Raw genomic sequence first — 17,886 nt, forward strand, 5'->3', positions numbered from 1 at the left:
TTGTACTTCTGCATTTAAAGATAAAGAGAAACCAGTTAAACAAATGAGACAAAAATATTATACTTGGTCATGTATTTATTAAGGAACATTTTCGAATATTACATATTTGTGAGTGACAAAATATGTGAACCTTTCCTTTCAGTATCTGGTGTGACCCCCCAATAACTACAACTAAACGTTTCCGGTAACTTTTGCTCATTCCTGCACACCAGATTGGAGGAATTTGAACCCATTCCTCCGTACAGAACAGCTTCAACTCTGGGATGTTGGTGGGTTTCCTCACATGAACTGCTCTCTTCAGGTCCTTCCACAACATTTCGATTGGATTAAGGTCAGGACCTTGACTTGGCCATTCCAAAACATTAACTTTATTCTTCTTTAACCATTCTTTGGTAGAACGACTTGTGTGCTTAGGGTCGTTGTCTTGCTGCATGACCCACCTTCTGTTGAGATTAAGTTCATGGACAGATGTCCTGACATTTTCCTTTAGAATTCTCTGATATAATTCAGAATTCATTGTTCCATCAATGAAGGCAAGCCGTCCCGGCCCAGATGCAGCAAAACAGGCCCAAACCATGATACTACCACCACCGTGTTTCACAGATGGGATGAGGTTCTTATGCTGGAATGCAGTGTTTTCCTTTCTCCAAACTTAACACTTTTCATTTAAACCAAAAAGTTCTATTTTGGTCTCATCCGTCCACAAGACATTCTTCCACTAGCCTTCTGGTTTGTCCACGTGATCTTTAGCAAACTGCAGACGAGCAGCAATGTTTTTTTTTGGAGAGCAGTGGCTTTCTCCTTGCAACCCTGCCATGCACACCATTGTTGTTGAGTGTTCTCCTGATGGTGGACTCATGAACATGAACATTAGCCAATGTGAGAGAGGGCTTCAGTTGTTTAGAAGTTACCCTGGGGTCCTTTGTGACCTCACCGACTATTACATGCCTTGCTCTTGGAGTGATCTTTGTTGGTGGACCACTCCTGGGGAGGGTCACAATGGTCTTGAATTTCCTCCATTTGTACACAATCTGTCTGACTGTGGATTGGTGGAGTCCAAACTCTTTAGAGATGGTTTTGTAACCTTTTCCAGCCTGATGAGCATCAACAACTCTTTTTGTGAGGTCCTCAGAAATCTCCTTTGTTTGTGCCATGATACTCTTCCACAAACGTGTTGTGAAGAGCAGACTTTGATAGATCCTGTTCTTTAAATAACACAGGGTGCCCACTCACACCTGATTGTCATCCCATTGACTGAAAACACCGGACTCGAATTTCAACTTCAAACTAACTGATCATCCTAGAGGTTCACATACTTTTGCCACTCACAAATATGTAATAGTCAATCATTTTCCTTAATAAATAAATGACCAAGTATAATATTTTTGTCTCATTTGTTTAACTGGTTTCTCTTTATCTACTTTTAGGACTTGAGTGAAAATCTGATGATGTTTTAGGTCATATTTATGTAGAAATATAGAAAATTCTAACGGGTTCACAAACCTTCAAGCCCCACTGTAAATGGAAGCATGTTGGCTAGAGAGTTGGTTCCTGTTTCATTTGTGCCTCATTATTAACTGATTAAGAAAACAGGAGACAATTAAAACCCAAATGTAGCTGTTTAATATGGAGGAATATTTCGGACAAAATGAAATAAATAAATAAATGCGTAAATAAATAAAAGTACTGTGAAATGTGAGCATAAATAAATAAATGTGTCATGAAATGAGAGCCTTAATAAATAAATGTGTCATGAAATGAGAGCATAAATAAATAAATGTGTCACGAAATATGTTTTTCGTTGCTTATTTATTTATTTCATATTGTCCGTAACATTCCTGCAAACCGTCATGAAATACGGCTTGAAATAAAACTGTCACTTTCACTCATCAAAGTTGAGAGGGTGGGCTCTAACACGCCCTCTAGTTACTGATTGGTGAATCGATAGCACAAGAATTAATTAGAAAAATGCTTACTACTGCCGATGAAATGGATTCTGCCGAAGATATTACGTATTTCAGAGAGAGAATTGAAGATTTATCGAAAGAAATTACAATGTTGGCGGCCCTTTTAGAACTGAGTATTTGACCCTTGTTTTACGAGTAGAAAGTCAGTTGCATATTCGCAGCTACTTTTTCAAACAACTGTACAGCTCTGATCAGTGGTAAAGTTGTTCAGTTCAAAATATTAGGTGGAGCTGCTTTGGGCATTCCATGTCAAAGTACCTAAACTAATACAGCCGTTGCAGCTTACCGTATATCAAACTGGCTCATTCGTCTTGTGATCGTCTTCTCTGATACATCATACAGATCTGCAATCTGTTGTACTTTTAAACCGCATAACAGAAGGTGTTCTATTGACTCAGCTGGAATGTCAAAGGATGGACGTCCAGAGCAGGGAACTGCATCACCTGAACTGGAGTGTAGTAGAGTCTGTTCCACCTGTTCTTCGATAATTTCAAAAACAGTTTCATCTATATCGGAGTCTAAAAGGGCCGCCAACATTGTAATTTCTTCCGATAAATCTTCAATTCTCTCTCTGAAATACGTAATATCTTCGGCAGAATCCATTTAATCGGCAGTAGTAAGCATTTTTCTAATTAACTCTTGTGCTATCGATTCACCAATCAGTAACTAGAGGGCGTGTTAGAGCCCACCCTCTCGACTTTGATGAGTGAAAGTGACAGTTTTATTTCAAGCCGTATTTCATGACGGTTTGCAGGAATGTTACGGACAAAATGAAATAAATAAATAAGCAATGAAAAACATATTTCGTGACACATTTATTTATTTATGCTCTCATTTCATGACATATTTATTTATTAAGGCTGTCATTTCATGACACATTTATTTATTTATGCTCACATTTCACAGTACTTTTATTTATTTACGCATTTATTTATTTATTTAATTTTGTCCGAAATATTCCTCCATAGTTTAAAACTAAAATAGGTGTTTATGAGTTCTGAGTCGTAACAAATGAGTTAAATAAAACTAAGCCCAAAAAACACATTGCTTTAGTTGTAAATAAATGAAGAAAGTGGAGAAAGCGAAAACCAGCAGCCACTGCGGACCTCCAGGAGTGGAAGTGAGTGCCCCCGAATACAGAAATGAGGCTCTAAAGTGAAAAAGTAAAACAAAACGAGTGTTTTTTCGGTGGAGGTGTCATCTCAAAGTGTTCACTTCCACCTTCATATTTAGGAGCCTCTGCATATAATGCAAAAAGTACCCACAGTGCCTGCCGTGTCTGTCTGTCTGTCCGTCTGTCTACATGAAACAACTTGGCTCTCGGTAGACCAATTTAGCTGAAATTCCTTGCAGTTATTCTTCAAAGAAAGTTACATTTTTGTGAACCATTAAAAATGGCCTCTGTGAACACGACTCTGCCTTTAGCGCCTGTGCCCACCATCTATCTCTGTGTTTCGGAAGCCATTTTTCAGTTCTTACTTGGAAGTTCCTTCCTGCAGACAGGACAGCATTGTCCAGGCTCTTCAACTTTCACCTCTCCCTGTGACGGAGACACAAAAAGAGTTGGTTACGTTACTCGGCGGTATTCTTGGACAGGCTAGCAATAAGAAGCTGCCCTGTTGTTATCGAGTAATCTTATACGTCTCACCTCGACACAGATGACTGGAGGACAGTCGTCCTTGCAGATCTTCATCCCGTTGACACAATGACATGTCAAGCAGCCTTCGGTCCACTCAGCACCGGCCTACAGACACATAGGGACAGTCACAAACCCTCTTAATATTTAGCGTCACTCCCTAGACTTCGAAGGTCTAAACTAGAGTAGGTACAAATTCATCTCAAGATGTTGGGGAAAAACAAGTTATAGAAAAATGAAAAAGAATTTTAGTTGATAGGCAAATGAGGCAACACTACCTACAGTTTCATGCGGTGTTTCACTGATCGAATGTCACTGTTCCTCTCATTTTGAGTATTCCAGTTTTCAACTCACATGCCAATAATGTGCAGGTTGATTGGCACCCTGTGTGAATGACGTATGTGTGTGAGTGACTAACCCTGGAGGGCCCCGTCCATGGCTGTTTCCTGCCCTGCACCCAGAGCTGCCAGCAAAAGCAACCCAGCACTTGAAGAGGCTGCTATAAAAATGTATGCATGTACTTAGTTTATTCCAGACGATAAAGTGAGAAAAAAAGATGAAAAATAGAAACACACTAAACCTTCTGTGGGGCGGCACAGTGGCGCAGTGGTAGCACTGCTGCCTCGCAGTTAGGAGACCCGTTCGCTTCCTGGGTCCTCCCTGCGTGGAGTTTGCATGTTCTCCCCGTGTCTGCGTGGCGGTACTCCGGTTTCTTCCCACAGTTTGCTTCCTGCCTTGCACCCTGTGTTGGCTGGGATTGGCTCCAGCAGACTCCCGTGACCCTGTTGTTAGGATATAGTGGGTTGGATAACGGATGGATGGACATTGAATCATCAGTTTAATATTCTTTGTAAAAGGGTGTCCACTTTTTAAAAAAAAATTTTGTAGCTTTTACTGGATACATGTTCAATACGTATGCATTCAGTTAGGGATTTTGAAGTTCAAGGAATGTAAAAATAACGTTGGTTTTTAATTTTATGGTGAAATGGGAAAGCCACAGCCCCATATTTGTTTTATTATAAGAACCACTGGTTTTGGGGTGATCTCATTGGTTGTTGCCATAGCGATCTATCCCAGCGTGGGTTTCCTCTCAAAGTCCAAAGACATGCAGGTTAGGTGCATTGGCCTTCCTAAATTGTCCCTCGTGTGTGTGCTTGGTGTGGGGGTGTGTGTGTCTGCTGAAGCCATGCCCAGGGATTTCTTCCTGCCTTGCGCCCTGTGTTGGCTGGGATTGGCTCCAGCAGACTCCTGTGATCCTGGGTTGGACGATGACTAAACCATCTGTGGGGCAACTACACCAGAAGGCAAAAGACAACGTAAGAACTGCAGCCCAAAACCCCGCCACTCGAGTGTACAAAATGTCAGGCTGGTGGTAAACAGAAATTGTTTCCAAGGACTGGCAAGAAAAATAATTATGTTTGGAGGACCACTTCTGTATATGTACAGTATGTAAGTTACAAACTGGGCTTCAAAATGATACAAAGTGTGTGTGTTCTCTTTAAAAAATAAAACAAACATTCTAACTTTGCAATTCTATGGGAGACACCAACTAAACTTGGCACAATATTAGCTGACAGATTGGGGCACAAAAGGAACTTCATTCCAGGGTTGTATATCATAAAATGTCTTGGTTATGTGCTGTAAAACCCGGTTTTTGGATAGAAAAGTCTAAAATACCTAATGCCGTGTTTTATTTAGTTGATGTTGGTGTGAAACAGATTTTTATTAATATTAACAGTGTTATGCTCAGTACTCTTCAGCCATTTGCATCTCCTTTACAGAAGCAGAATAGTTTAGGTCACGTCAGGTTGGGGAGCAGGCACTGGTGCAGCGTGTTGCCGCAACCACCATACGACAAAACACTTCGGGATCCCAGTTGGAAACCCCCCAGGCCGACACGTCAGTTCAGTCCCACCTTCTGGAAATTGACCATGTATCTGCTGCAGCCAGTCCTTACTTGGACATCCCCTCAACAATGAGGTCCTTACTGGCCTATAGTTGCTTGGATCTGCCCTGTTACCCTTTTTATATAATAGGATGGTATTTGCCATATGTTTAAGCTTAGATAAAGTAACCTTCTCAGAGCTAGAAAGATGACTCCCAGACATGAATGCATGGCATGGGTTAAAGAAAGGAACAGCTGTCTTTAAACAAGTCATTGTAAACTCCCCAATGTTTTAGGAATGCTATTACATCTTGGTTCACGAACGTCTCGGAACAATTACAAATCAGTTTACAACCAAAAAGTTCGCCAAACTTTTGCATCTGTTCACGACCACAGACTTGGTATACGAACAAGCTAGTTTCCCTTTCGGTTTGTGCGCGCCAATGATTTCTGCACGTGTTCAGTCTCTTCCTGTGCATTCCCTGTGCAGCGAGAGACACAGACAGACAGATGCGCAAGCAAGAGAGAGACACACACACAGAGACGCGTGTGTGAGACATGCACACACACTCACGCAAGCAAGAGAGATAGACGGCTGGATGCATAAGGCTTGTTTTTAAAGAGACTGCTTCAAGCATTGTTTTAACCTCGTTGTATTTAATGAAGACTTTTTTCTATTGGATTTTAACCTCCACTTCACTTCTGTTTACAGCGATCGGTTCGTAGCGTGCATTGTTGCAATGTTAATTTTTTTGGTGGTTTATTAAATTACGTATTTTTCAAATGTTTATTTTTTCCCTGTGCTTAAAACTCATTAAAAAAGTGTTTTTAGCAAGCGGTTCGTAGCGCTACAGCGTGAACTCTTGCAGTGTTAGTTTTCTCTGTTGTGCAAGGTTTTCTCAGTGTTATTCAGTGTTTTTACATTTAGTTTACTATTACGCTGTGCATTCTATGGTATAATTAACTATATTTGTGCTTAAAAATCTTTAAACAAATATATATTTACATACAGTTCGTACGGTCTGGAACGGATTAATTGTATTTACATACAATCCTATGGGGGAAATTACTTCGGTTCACAACCAAATCAGTTTACGACCAGAGTTTTGGTACGAATTATGGTTGTGAACTGAGATTCCACTGTACTAATAAGAGGGTGGCACAGTGGTGCAGGTGTTGTCTCACAGTAAGGAGACCAGGGCTCACATCCTGGGTCCTCCATGCATAGAGTTTGCATGTTCACCTCGTATCTCTGTGGGTTTTCTCTGGGTGGTCTGGTTTCCTCTCACGGTTTATAGACATGCAGGTTAGTTGCATTGGTAATCCTAAATTGGCTCTAGTGTGTGTGGTTTGGATGTGTGTTTATGTTTGCCCCATGATGGACTGGTGCCCTGTCCAGGGTGCATCCTGCCTTGTGCCCTATACTAACTGGGATAGGCTCCAGCACTAACCCCCCACCCATGTCCCTGTTCAGGTCTAAGCAGTTTACACAATGGCTATCAATAATAAAAACGTTGTTGCTTTGGGGAATGTGATTGTTAGAAGGGGTTCAATGGCATTCATCAATCTACTTAGAACCAGTTTTGCAAGGGCATTCTATGAACCATCCTACCCTGAAGGGTTCGAGTAGACCTTTCAAACTGGCCAGCTAGCCTAAGATGAAAGGACAACAAGGGTAACCTTAGAGATACAGTGTGGTTGTGATGAAGCAAGAACTGGTATGCAGTAAGGAGTCGGCTTGTCCTTTTGGTTTGGGAGGCACATCAAGGATGATAAAGGCTGAGGTAGCACAGAAACTCCCTCTATTTCTTAGCCATTTTCCATCCATGGAGCAGCAAGTCATTGCTCACTCCATTCAAAGGCCACGCAGTAACAAAGACCAGCGACAGAGACACTTGCTAGTAAGCATTTGGACAGAAGAAAAACTGCTGTATAGGTTGTAATGGTATTTTGCCATACTCAATCCATCCATCCATTATTCAACATGCTATATTCTAACTACAGGGTCACGGGGGTCTGCTGGAGCCAATCCCAGCCAACATAGGGCGCAAGGCAGGAAACAAACCCCGGGTAGGGCGCCAGCCCACCGCAGGGCGCGCAAGCACACACACACTAGGGCCAATTTAGAATTGCCAATGCACCTAACCTGCATGTCCTTGGACTGTGGGAAGAAACCGGAGCACCAGGAGGAAACCCACGCAGACACGGGGAGAACATGCAAACTCCACACAGGGAGGACCCGGGAAGCAAACCCGGGTCTCCTAACTGCGAGGCAGCAGCGGTACCCACTGCGCCCTTGTCATACTCATTTTTCTTTATTATTTTGGGCATATTATCCATGGTACATAAAGAAATGTGTAACCTATTCATTTATTTATTATTTAATGAGCTTCCGAGGACAAATAAAAATAAAGATTTTCCATTCTGTCTCTTTATCTCTCTCTCTGCTGCCTGTTCTGGTGGTTTTACAGCAGATATTTTTGCTGTTTGGCACACTGTTTTAATCCCTGAGGCTGTCACAGCACAGGATCAGCCATTGTTCAGGGATTTGAACCAGCAGCCTTCCAGATTCCCAAGCAGATCCTTAACCTTAGAGCCACCATGATATGAATGGTAATGTAACGTATAAGGGCTAGAGCAGGGATTTGGGGACATTTTGTTACACAACAAAGATTAGAAAGGGGAGAATAGGGTCACTCTAGGACCTTACCTCAAACAAAAGACCATTAATCGAATTACAAAGCAAGTAGATTGAAACAATTCACAGAAAATACTGAGCCACAGACAAAAGTCTGGTGTGGCAAAGCTGGCAGTGCGCTCATCTCCTCTCACATCGCCTTCTGTTTTAACATTGCGCGCTACTTACTGTAGTCGTCCAATATGCAAAATGGACACATTTTCACATTTTGCCTTCTTAATTATAAAGAAAGCTTGACCAACCTGGTAAATATTCTTTCCGTCTGCACATTCACAGTGAGCTGCCATCACGCAGTCTTGGGTGCTGTTTCGGTATCGGCCCACTTCACACACACAGCCCTCACGGTTACTGGGCATGCTGCAGTTCAGAGGCGTCAGCTCATAGATCTCTTGGCAGGTCCGTTCACATACAGCCGTGTCCTCTGTCAGCCTTTTGAATCGCTGTCCACGTGGGCATTCTGTCACAGAGAAGTCACACAAAGTCACATAAGACTGCATACAAAGAGTGAGCTGCTGGTGGAGGGAATATGAGCAAGTCTGAAACTAACACATGTATTCACAAAATTAAAGAAAGAAGAATGAATTTAAATGGATTTGAAATGAATTTAAAAATTCTTATTTACTTCTGATCAAACGCTCCATCGTGGATAAGGGATGCTCTTACGATAAAGGTGTATGAGTTTGGGTCTTACCGTGTGGTCACGTAGGCACACTACATACTGTAGAACAAAAGGCCGTGTGCTCCATGGTTACTGTCTCAGGTGGGCGTTAGCATATCGTAATCTGCTGGACCAATAGCGTGAGTTCTCCACATTCGACTTATTAGACCGACATTATAAAATACCAGAAATTATACTCTAAAATCAAGTTCCGACTCATCCTCGGGAGAACTTATCTGCAAGTATATCCAGTACTTACATAGTGAGGAGAGAAACAATTCACACAAAAATGAATTTAATATAAAACTCTGCGTTGCGTTCTGCAAAACAATTTTCAAAATCAATTTCACTTCAAGCAAAATTCATACCATTTAAACAAGGTGTTTAGTTCCTGTCTGGGGGCATTTTCATGCATTCCTTCCGCATACGTCTGCTTGTCATTTAATCTTTATCTATAGCTAGACATTAAGCCCGTTAAAATAACGGGCGCTAGAACAGTAGTGCATAAACATTTGTATGAACAGTCGATATTAAATAGTAAGGGACCTTGTATGTGGCTGTAATATGCGTCACTGTATTGTGTGCCTTTCATTTTCTCTCTCAGTAATACTGGTTTGTATTTTCGTAAAATTCCTGTAATTTTGTCAGACAGTAATACAGTGCAACCGAAGTAATTTCCCCCATAGGATTGTATGTAAATACAATTAATCCGTTCCTGATCATATGAACTGTATGTAAATATATATATTTTTTAAGATTTTAAGCACAAATATAGTTAATTATACCATTGAATGCACATAGTAATAGTAAATTAAATGTAAAAACATTGAATAACACTAAGAAAACCTTGGAACAACAGAGAAAACTAACACTGCAAAAATTTGCGCTATAGCCTTACGACCCGCTCGCTAAAAACACCTTTTTTTAATGAGTTTTAAGCACAGGGAAAAAAATGAACATTTGAAAAATCTGTAATTTAATAAACAACCAAGAAAAGTAACATTGCAACAATGCACGCGTGTGCCTGTGTGTGTGTCTGACTCTGTCCCGTGTGCGTGCGTGCGTGTCTGTCTCTGTGGCGGGCCTGCGTTCGTGTGTGTGCGTGCATGTCTGTCCCCCATGCGGGCCTGTCTCTGTGTGTGTGTGTGACTGTCTCTCACGCGGGCCTGCCTGCCTGCCTGCGTGTGTGTGTGTGTGTCTGTCTCTCGGCGGGCCTGCAGGTCTGTCTGTCTGTCTGTCTCTCGCGCGCACGCACCTATGTGTCTCTCTCTCTCTCTGCACACACAGGGAATGCACAGGAAGAGACTGAACACGTGCCGTGTGGCCCCGCGCATGCGCACTTCACCAGAATATACACACACACACGGACACCTGGATGCACACAGGGGTTTTATTAAAGAGGATGATACGCTACCGTGGCTGTCCGTTTGACCGTCCAGGATTTTAAATCACCTGTAGCTCGCAAACCGTTTGAACTATCGACCTGAAATTTGGTGCACATCTACTATGTGACATCTACTATCTGCTTTCTCAGTGATGATTGACCTCCAAGGTTATTCCTCTTTTGATTTTATTTTAGTATAGAATCAACTCTCGGGAGCGGCCAGCAGGGCAGCCGTGTGGCACATGTGTACGGGCGCCGTTCTCATTGCCTCCCGCCTTCGCTGTCGCTTCCCCTACCTCTTCATATCTTGAATCATTCTTGAGGCAGATTGAAAACTTAAGTGCCAGTTTAAGTGTAAAATTAAAGAAAACATACTAAGTAATTGCAATACAAACTCTGACTTAATCAGTTTTAATGCGAAAAGATGCCGACTAAAGAAGAGAAGTGGGCTGCTAGGGTGGAGAAAACAAGAGCTGCTCAGGAAGCAGCAAGCGCATCATCTCTGAGCAAACGAATGCTAAACGCACAGAAAAATGAGAATGAAAACTAGAAATGAAAACTCAAGTCAAGTGGATTCACTGCAGGTTATCTTACTGGTAAAGTGAAAAAAAAAATCCACTGGACTCATTTTGTGTCATGTGAAGCCATTTTATTGTCAGCCGTATGTGTTGTGCTTGTTTTTGGTGGATCATACAACACTAATCACTTGGCCAATAAAGATGACAATCCTAAAGATGCATTTGTGAATGTTCTCAGCAGAGCCGGAGAGGCAGCTTCGAATTGTTGGGGCACCGGCCGGGTGACCCCGTTTAATAAGTAAATCTTTAAAACTACGTAACGGCACGGCTTTAGAGACTGCTGTAACAGCTGTAACGAACACGACCAAAACAGAGATAGACACACATATTGACGCCCTCACTTACTTGGCCCCATGCGTTTCTGTCTGCTATGATATCTTTCTGTCATTAGGACTATTGCATCGCAAATATGGCATCACATCAGGAGGCAGAGTTTATTGCGGTCTGTGGATATACTGTGTGTTAAAATACTGCGGCTGTTTTGGCAGGACATGTATGCAATTCCAATTAGACAGTAATGCAGTGGATCTCAACCTGTGGGGTGGGCGCAAAGATGTGAAAAAAAGAAAACAAGAATCAAAAATATGAAAAAAGCATCTGTTGAAACCTTAACAAATTAACTTAAACTACATTCTGATAAGGGCGGCACGGTGGCGCAGTGGTAGCGCTGCTGCCTCGCAGTTAGGAGACCCGGGTTCGCTTCCTGGGACCTCCCTGCGTGGAGTTTGCATGTTCTCCCCGTGTCTGCGTGGGTTTCCTCCCACAGTCCAAAGACATGCAGGTTAGGTGGATTGGCGATTCTAAATTGGCCCTAGTGTGTGCTTGGTGTGTGGGTGTGTTTGTGTGTGTCCTGCGGTGGGTTGGCACCCTGCCCAGGATTGTTTCCTGCCTTATGCCCTGTGTTGGCTGGGATTGGCTCCAGCAGACCCCCGTGACCCTGTGTTCGGATTCAGCGGGTTAGGAAATGGATGGATGGATACATTCTGATACTAGAACAATAAATATAGAGTTAGATAAATGTCAATAAAAGTTAAGTAGGTATAATAAAATATGCATCTACATTTCAAAAAAATGGTAGGGGTGCGGCACGATTAAAACTGTTATGAAAACTCGGGTCACAAATACTTAAAGGGTGAGAAACGCTGCAGTAATGTTAACTTTCTTCAGATGTGTAGTCAGAAGTTGCTGTGCAGCCTCATCTACTGGTGTTGTTGATTCGGGTGTTTTGAGCACTGAATTCTGCATCCCCTGTGGCTGTTTATTATCTGCTCTCTTAACATCAGTCCTTCTGACAGAGTGTGACACACCATTTACATCCATCCATCCATTATCCAACCCACTATATCCTAACTACAGGGTCACGGGGGTCTGCTGGAGCCAATCCCAGCCAACACAGGGCGCAAGGCAGGAAAGAAACCCCGGGTAGAGCGCCAGCCCACCGCAGACCGTTTACAACAAAAGTATACATATTTTACATGTCAATTCTTTTAATCTTCCATCAACTCCTACACTATCTTCATAACTGAACAAAGGTTCAGTTTGAGGTTTTGGAGCATTTTGGAATTTTGGATTAGGGGCGCTCAACTTGTATTTCTAATTCATTTAGAACACTTTGCAAAGATCTGTTTATAATTTGACACAAAAGAGTCCTTTTCTGCTGGTCGGTTTTAAAAAAGCCAAATTAAATTCACTGGGATTCAATGTTGTATAACAAAAATATACAAAAACTCTCAAGGGATTGAATACTTTATTATATAAAGGCCCTGTGTTATAAATGAAACTTAAGTGGCCTACCATGGATGTCTAAGAACTCACACAGTAGAATGGGCATTTTTGAATGGGCGTATAAGTCGGGGTCTGATTTTATGATCAATTTTTTGGGTTTCAAGACCCGACTTATACGTGAGTATATACGGTAAAATGTATTATTATTATTACTACTGTTGCTTAACATTAGATTTATAAAACCTGGCATATTCACATTTCTACACAATTTACCTTTACATATATCACAATTGTGGTGGGCTGGCGCACTGCCTGGGGTTTGTTTCCTGCCTTGCGCCCTGTGTTAGCTGGGATTGGCTCCAGCAGACCCCCGTGACACTTTAGTTAGGATATAGCGTGTTGGATAATGGATATCACAATTGTGCATACGTGAATACGCCTTGAACCCTGCCAGGTTGCCACCTTGAAACAATCACATATGGACCACGCTAATCAACCTCATACACATGCATTCAGGATGCTGCAGAATTGTATTGGCTGGTAGAGCAGCCTCTCACCCATCTGACGTCTCGAGTACTAAGCTGGGCTCTGCAACGGAGCCTACAATACAATGCATGGCATTGTAGCGCCTCTCCTCGGCACTCTTTGGGTTCAGAAAAGGTGTAAGGCGCCAGCGTCAAAGCCGGTAGCCACTATTACATGGCATGTGGAAAATCATGATTGCTGTTACAACGAATAGCGTGGGCCATAGGATAAACTCGGGGTTCAAAGCCATTTACCTTACCAACAAGCCAACCACCATGTACAGCACCATCATGTCTAACAAGGCTACTTTGTCTCAAATTAAATGAATCACAGGCTGACCCAGGCCATTCAGTCTGATTTTGGCATCAGAGATGACTTGTGCATTAATGGAATGACACTCCTTACTGTTCACCCGGTGCCTTTATTGCCACATGAGTGCAGTAAAGTGCTCTGATTACATTAGGAAAAATGGACACGGCTGCAAATTGAATTTTTATATTGGCAAAGACCTGTTCTGTTTAATGTATGTGCACCCACACCATACAAAAACTGGATGTAGTACCTTGCCAGTCAGGTAATGGCATCCAGCATATCAGGCACGATGGAATGAAGCTTGGCTGAGATATTCCTGACCTTTCACCCAGTTCTTTGAGAAGTGACAATAGGTGATCAATATAAACTGATGAATAATCAAAAATGGGTGGCATGGTGGCGCAGTGGATGGCACTGCTGCCTCGCAGTTTGGAGACCAGTGTTCGCTTCCCAGGTCCTCCCTGCATGGAGTTTGCATGTTCTCCCCGGGTCTGCATGGGTGTCCTCCGGGTACTCCGGTTTCCTCCCACAGTCCAAAGACATGCAGGTTAGGTGGATTGGCGATTCTAAATTGTGCTTGGTGTGTGTGTGTGTGCCCTGCAGTGGGCTGGCACCCTGCCCGGGGCTTCTTCCTGCCTTGCACCCTGTGTTGGCTGGGATTGGCTCCAGCAGACCCCCCGTGACCCTGTAGTTAGGATATAGCGGGTTGGATGATGGATGGATGGATGGATGGATAATTGCAAAAAGGAACTAAATTCGAGTCAGTACATTATATTTATCATTTTTTAGTGAAATATTTGTCAATGCACATTATAATAACGGCTTGGTGATATGAATTATTATGCACATCAGTTGTCATTTAGCTGGTTTGCCTGTATTTCTCTACTTGATTGAGGGTGTCGTTACTATGTTGCATATGCATGGGTCAGAGTTGCCATAAATATATACGTGTGCTCCCATCAAGTACTTGATAAATCTCGACTTTTGTGTGGAAAGTTTCATATGCACATTTTGTGCATAGACAAGTTTTATACATCTACTGGGTTTCCTCCCACAGTCCAAAGACATGCAGGTTAGGAGCATTGGCGATTCTAAATTGTCCTTAGTGTGTGCTTGGTGTGTGTGTATGTGTGCGCCCTGCGGTGGGCTGGCGCCATGCCCGGGGTTTGTTTCCTGCCTTGCGCCCTGTGTTGGCTGGGATTGGCTCCAGCAGACCCCCCTGTAGTTAGGATATAGCGGGTTGGATAATGGATGGATGGATGGATGACCCCAAATGTTTTTTTCATCTGAGGAGTTACTTACTGCAGTCTGGCTGGGTGCACAGTTGGCTGCGTTGCGGTGATCCTTCACATTCTCTCCCGCTGTACATACGCTGCTGGATCTGGACACGGCTAGATGACTGGGAGCCTGTCCCACAGCTCACAGAACACGAGGTCCATGGTGACCACTCCGACCACAGGCAGTCCACTGTCAATCACAAAAACATTTGTTACTGTCGCTGTTTTGTGAATGTAAAGTTATTGAGCATCAAACTCTGATAACAGTCCTGTAGTTCTGACATTTAAAAATGAAAAGAAGATTTGGAGATGGAAGAGACAGGGCAGTGATGAGACAGACAAAGTGTATAAAATGAACAAAGTGTGGGCAACCCTCCCACCGAGCGGAGAGGGATTCAAAGCCTGAGAAGTAAGACCCAGTGGGGCGGCAGAGCTTTGTTTTTCTGTTTGTTATTATTTATCCCTTCATTGTGTTTTCTAATTTTAGTCTCTCTGGCTCATTTTGTAGTTAATGGCCACCCTGGGAATGCCTCCTGTTGGCACAATAGACGTATAATCCATTTAATAGCACTGCAGGTCTTTGTTTTGTGCTGGTACTTCTGCGTGGACATATGAATTATTTAACATTATGAGGTTATAAAATTTGAAAGATGTGAACCGAATAACCTAAAATGAACAGAAAACAGGAATGAGACAGGGTGGTCTGGCCATACTGAGACATCAGGAAACGACAGCTGAAATATTTCATTTTCAAGTAAAGATGATGTCACATTACATGACACGACAGCTGCAGTTGCTGATTACGTCACCTGAATATGTCAGATTGCATGACGGTGTATCAAAAGAGATGACTCTCCAGCACAGTTTCACATCTACAAAGTCTTGCTCCTTTTCCTGACAGCAAATAACATTATGGCTGACAGGGGGCCGGTGCTGTATGAAGGGTTAGCTGGTACAGCAAGATCAGCTGCAGTCTCAGTCCTTTATATTTTTCTTCCATTCTATCATGGTATGTAACAAGACATCAGACAGATGAGCTTCTCCTCTGCGAGGTCCAAAACACCCGCATGTCATATTTCTCCCCTGGCTGGGGATCTTTTTGTTCATTTTTGTGCCATTTATTCTATGTGAATATTACTTTTGTTTATTGTCTGTTTTGTTGTCAATTCCCGTGTTATGTTGCTTGTGTTCTGTGGGTGGTTCCCCGTGAAATGGGACCTCCTCCCAATCACCCCCAGGAGCTGCCCTGCACCCTATAAATATAGAGAGTCTACCATCCAAGTAGTGGCCAAGCCCATGCGTGTTTACCCTCCGAGATCAGATGAGATTTGTTTGGAAGCTAAGCAAGGAACACAACACAGACATTAGCAACGACACAGCAGCATTAATAAAAATGAACAAAAAGACAAGAAACGTGACTTTGAACCCCAACCAGGGGAGAAACCCTGGAGAGAAACCCTGGTTGTATCATGACACTGCATTTCTCATTCCTCGTCACTGAATTACATGTATGGTACATATGGTGTGGGGAACAGGCCGGACACAGACAGGTAGACATGATGTTAAAGCACCACAACACGTTTATTTACACTTTATGTACGAGTATAGAGTGCACAAACCCAGTGCCACAGCACCAATCACCCCTCAAGTCCAGGCCTTTCTCTTCTGGCCGCCTCCACTCTTCTCCTCCAAGACTTTGTCCTTCTTCCACCCGACTCCAGCCCTGATTGGAGGGAGGCGGCCCCTTTTATACACACCCAGATGAGCTCCAGGTGCTTGCCGGAAATCTTCCACCGCCACTCCCCACTACCCGGCAGCACTCCTGGTGTCCCCGGTCCTCTTCCCCCCCAGCACTTCCGGGTGTAGCAGAAGTGCTGAGGTCATGGGCTCCACAGGCATCGGGGCAGTGACCACGGTCCCCTACAGGGTTAAGCTTCCAAGCTCTGTACTCGTGGTCCCCAAAGCCACCAAGACGGTCACCCTGTCGCGGTCTGAAGGAGGCACAAGCCCTCCTCCGGTCCTCCTGGGCGTCCCAGCTGGGTAACAGCCCCAGCCACTCGCCACAATGGATAAGCATTCATTGCGATTGTCGGCTCTCATGCACACATACACACCCACACACAGATCGTGTCTACAACATAACATAAAATCAAACCTGGTTGATTTAGTTGCGGCGAGTAACAGATTTGTTGGAATGAGTCAATTGGTTTGTCAGACTAGATGACTGATCCTCATGGAGTGCGCAATGACGTCCTCCGACTCACTAAGATTATGTAAATGTGACTGAAAATCACTGGAAAAATCGGGTTATATGACAAGGGTATAAGGAATATGCAGATGGGATTACAGATATAATCCTTGGTTGAATACTTAATGAATTTACATCAGAATCTCCCCATGTGTATCTTACCTAATCTAATTAAGCTTTTTAATAAGTTGGTAGGGAAGAAGAAAAATGTGGATTCTGTGTGAGCTTTAATTATTTTGTTACATCATATCACCAAAGACTACAACAATGAAGAGGAAGTTTCTTACCATCACAGGTGTTCTCTGTGCAAGTGAAGGACCCACGGTGACAAGTACTGTTAATAAAGATAAAAAGATCTATTAGGAGCAGAGAATGCTGCACAACTCATTATTAGAACTTCAACACAATCGTGCCGCCATGCTCTGCAGGCAGTTCATCAATTCAACCTCATGGCTTGATTTTGTTCTACTGCGAACATTACGACCAGCTTGGATGCGTGACTGCAACACAACATCAGTCTACTGGACTTAGAACATGAGACCCCATCATAGCTCTGCATTAGATGTGCAGTTTTGCTTACATCTTCATCATCACTAGACAGTAAAGTTTCAGTCCTAGATACTCACAGTGGCTGGGGCTCAAATACTTGTTTTATGTCTCTTTTGTTCTTTGTTGAGCCACCTATTCATGTTAATGTTTCTTTTGTTAATTATCTGCTGTATTTTATTTGCCCGTGTTATGTTCCATGTGTTCTGTTCATGGTCCTCCAAGAGTTGGGGCCACCTGACAGTTATTTCCAGGAGCTGTCTTCTGAGTTATAAATCTGGAGGGTCTCCCACAGTTCCTGGTGGTTCACTGTGAATGCACTCTTGAGTTGGTGAGTCCTTGTGTTTTCGTGTTTCACTCGATTTCCTGACTTCATGCTCTGTTTTTTTACTTCACCCCTGGATTCTGTGTTGGCACGGTTCTTGCTTTGGTTTGCCTTATTCATTC

The 17,886-nt window shown here is 43.0% G+C and overlaps 1 protein-coding gene across 1 annotated transcript in view; it reads right to left on the reverse strand.

Moving 5' to 3' along the window:
* Positions 1-17,886, reverse strand: part of scospondin (subcommissural organ spondin) — a 417,078-nt gene that overhangs the window by 8,522 nt on the left and 390,670 nt on the right. The window contains exons 102-106 of the mRNA XM_039754138.1: positions 17,181-17,227; positions 14,671-14,835; positions 8,429-8,643; positions 3,616-3,711; positions 3,447-3,507 (exon numbers count right to left, since the gene is read on the reverse strand). Of these exons, the coding sequence (XP_039610072.1) occupies positions 3,447-3,507; positions 3,616-3,711; positions 8,429-8,643; positions 14,671-14,835; positions 17,181-17,227 (584 nt within the window). The remainder of the gene's footprint in view (positions 1-3,446; positions 3,508-3,615; positions 3,712-8,428; positions 8,644-14,670; positions 14,836-17,180; positions 17,228-17,886) is intronic.

Source organism: Polypterus senegalus, chromosome 5 (assembly GCF_016835505.1).
Source record: "Polypterus senegalus isolate Bchr_013 chromosome 5, ASM1683550v1, whole genome shotgun sequence".
Classification (NCBI taxonomy): domain Eukaryota; kingdom Metazoa; phylum Chordata; class Cladistia; order Polypteriformes; family Polypteridae; genus Polypterus; species Polypterus senegalus.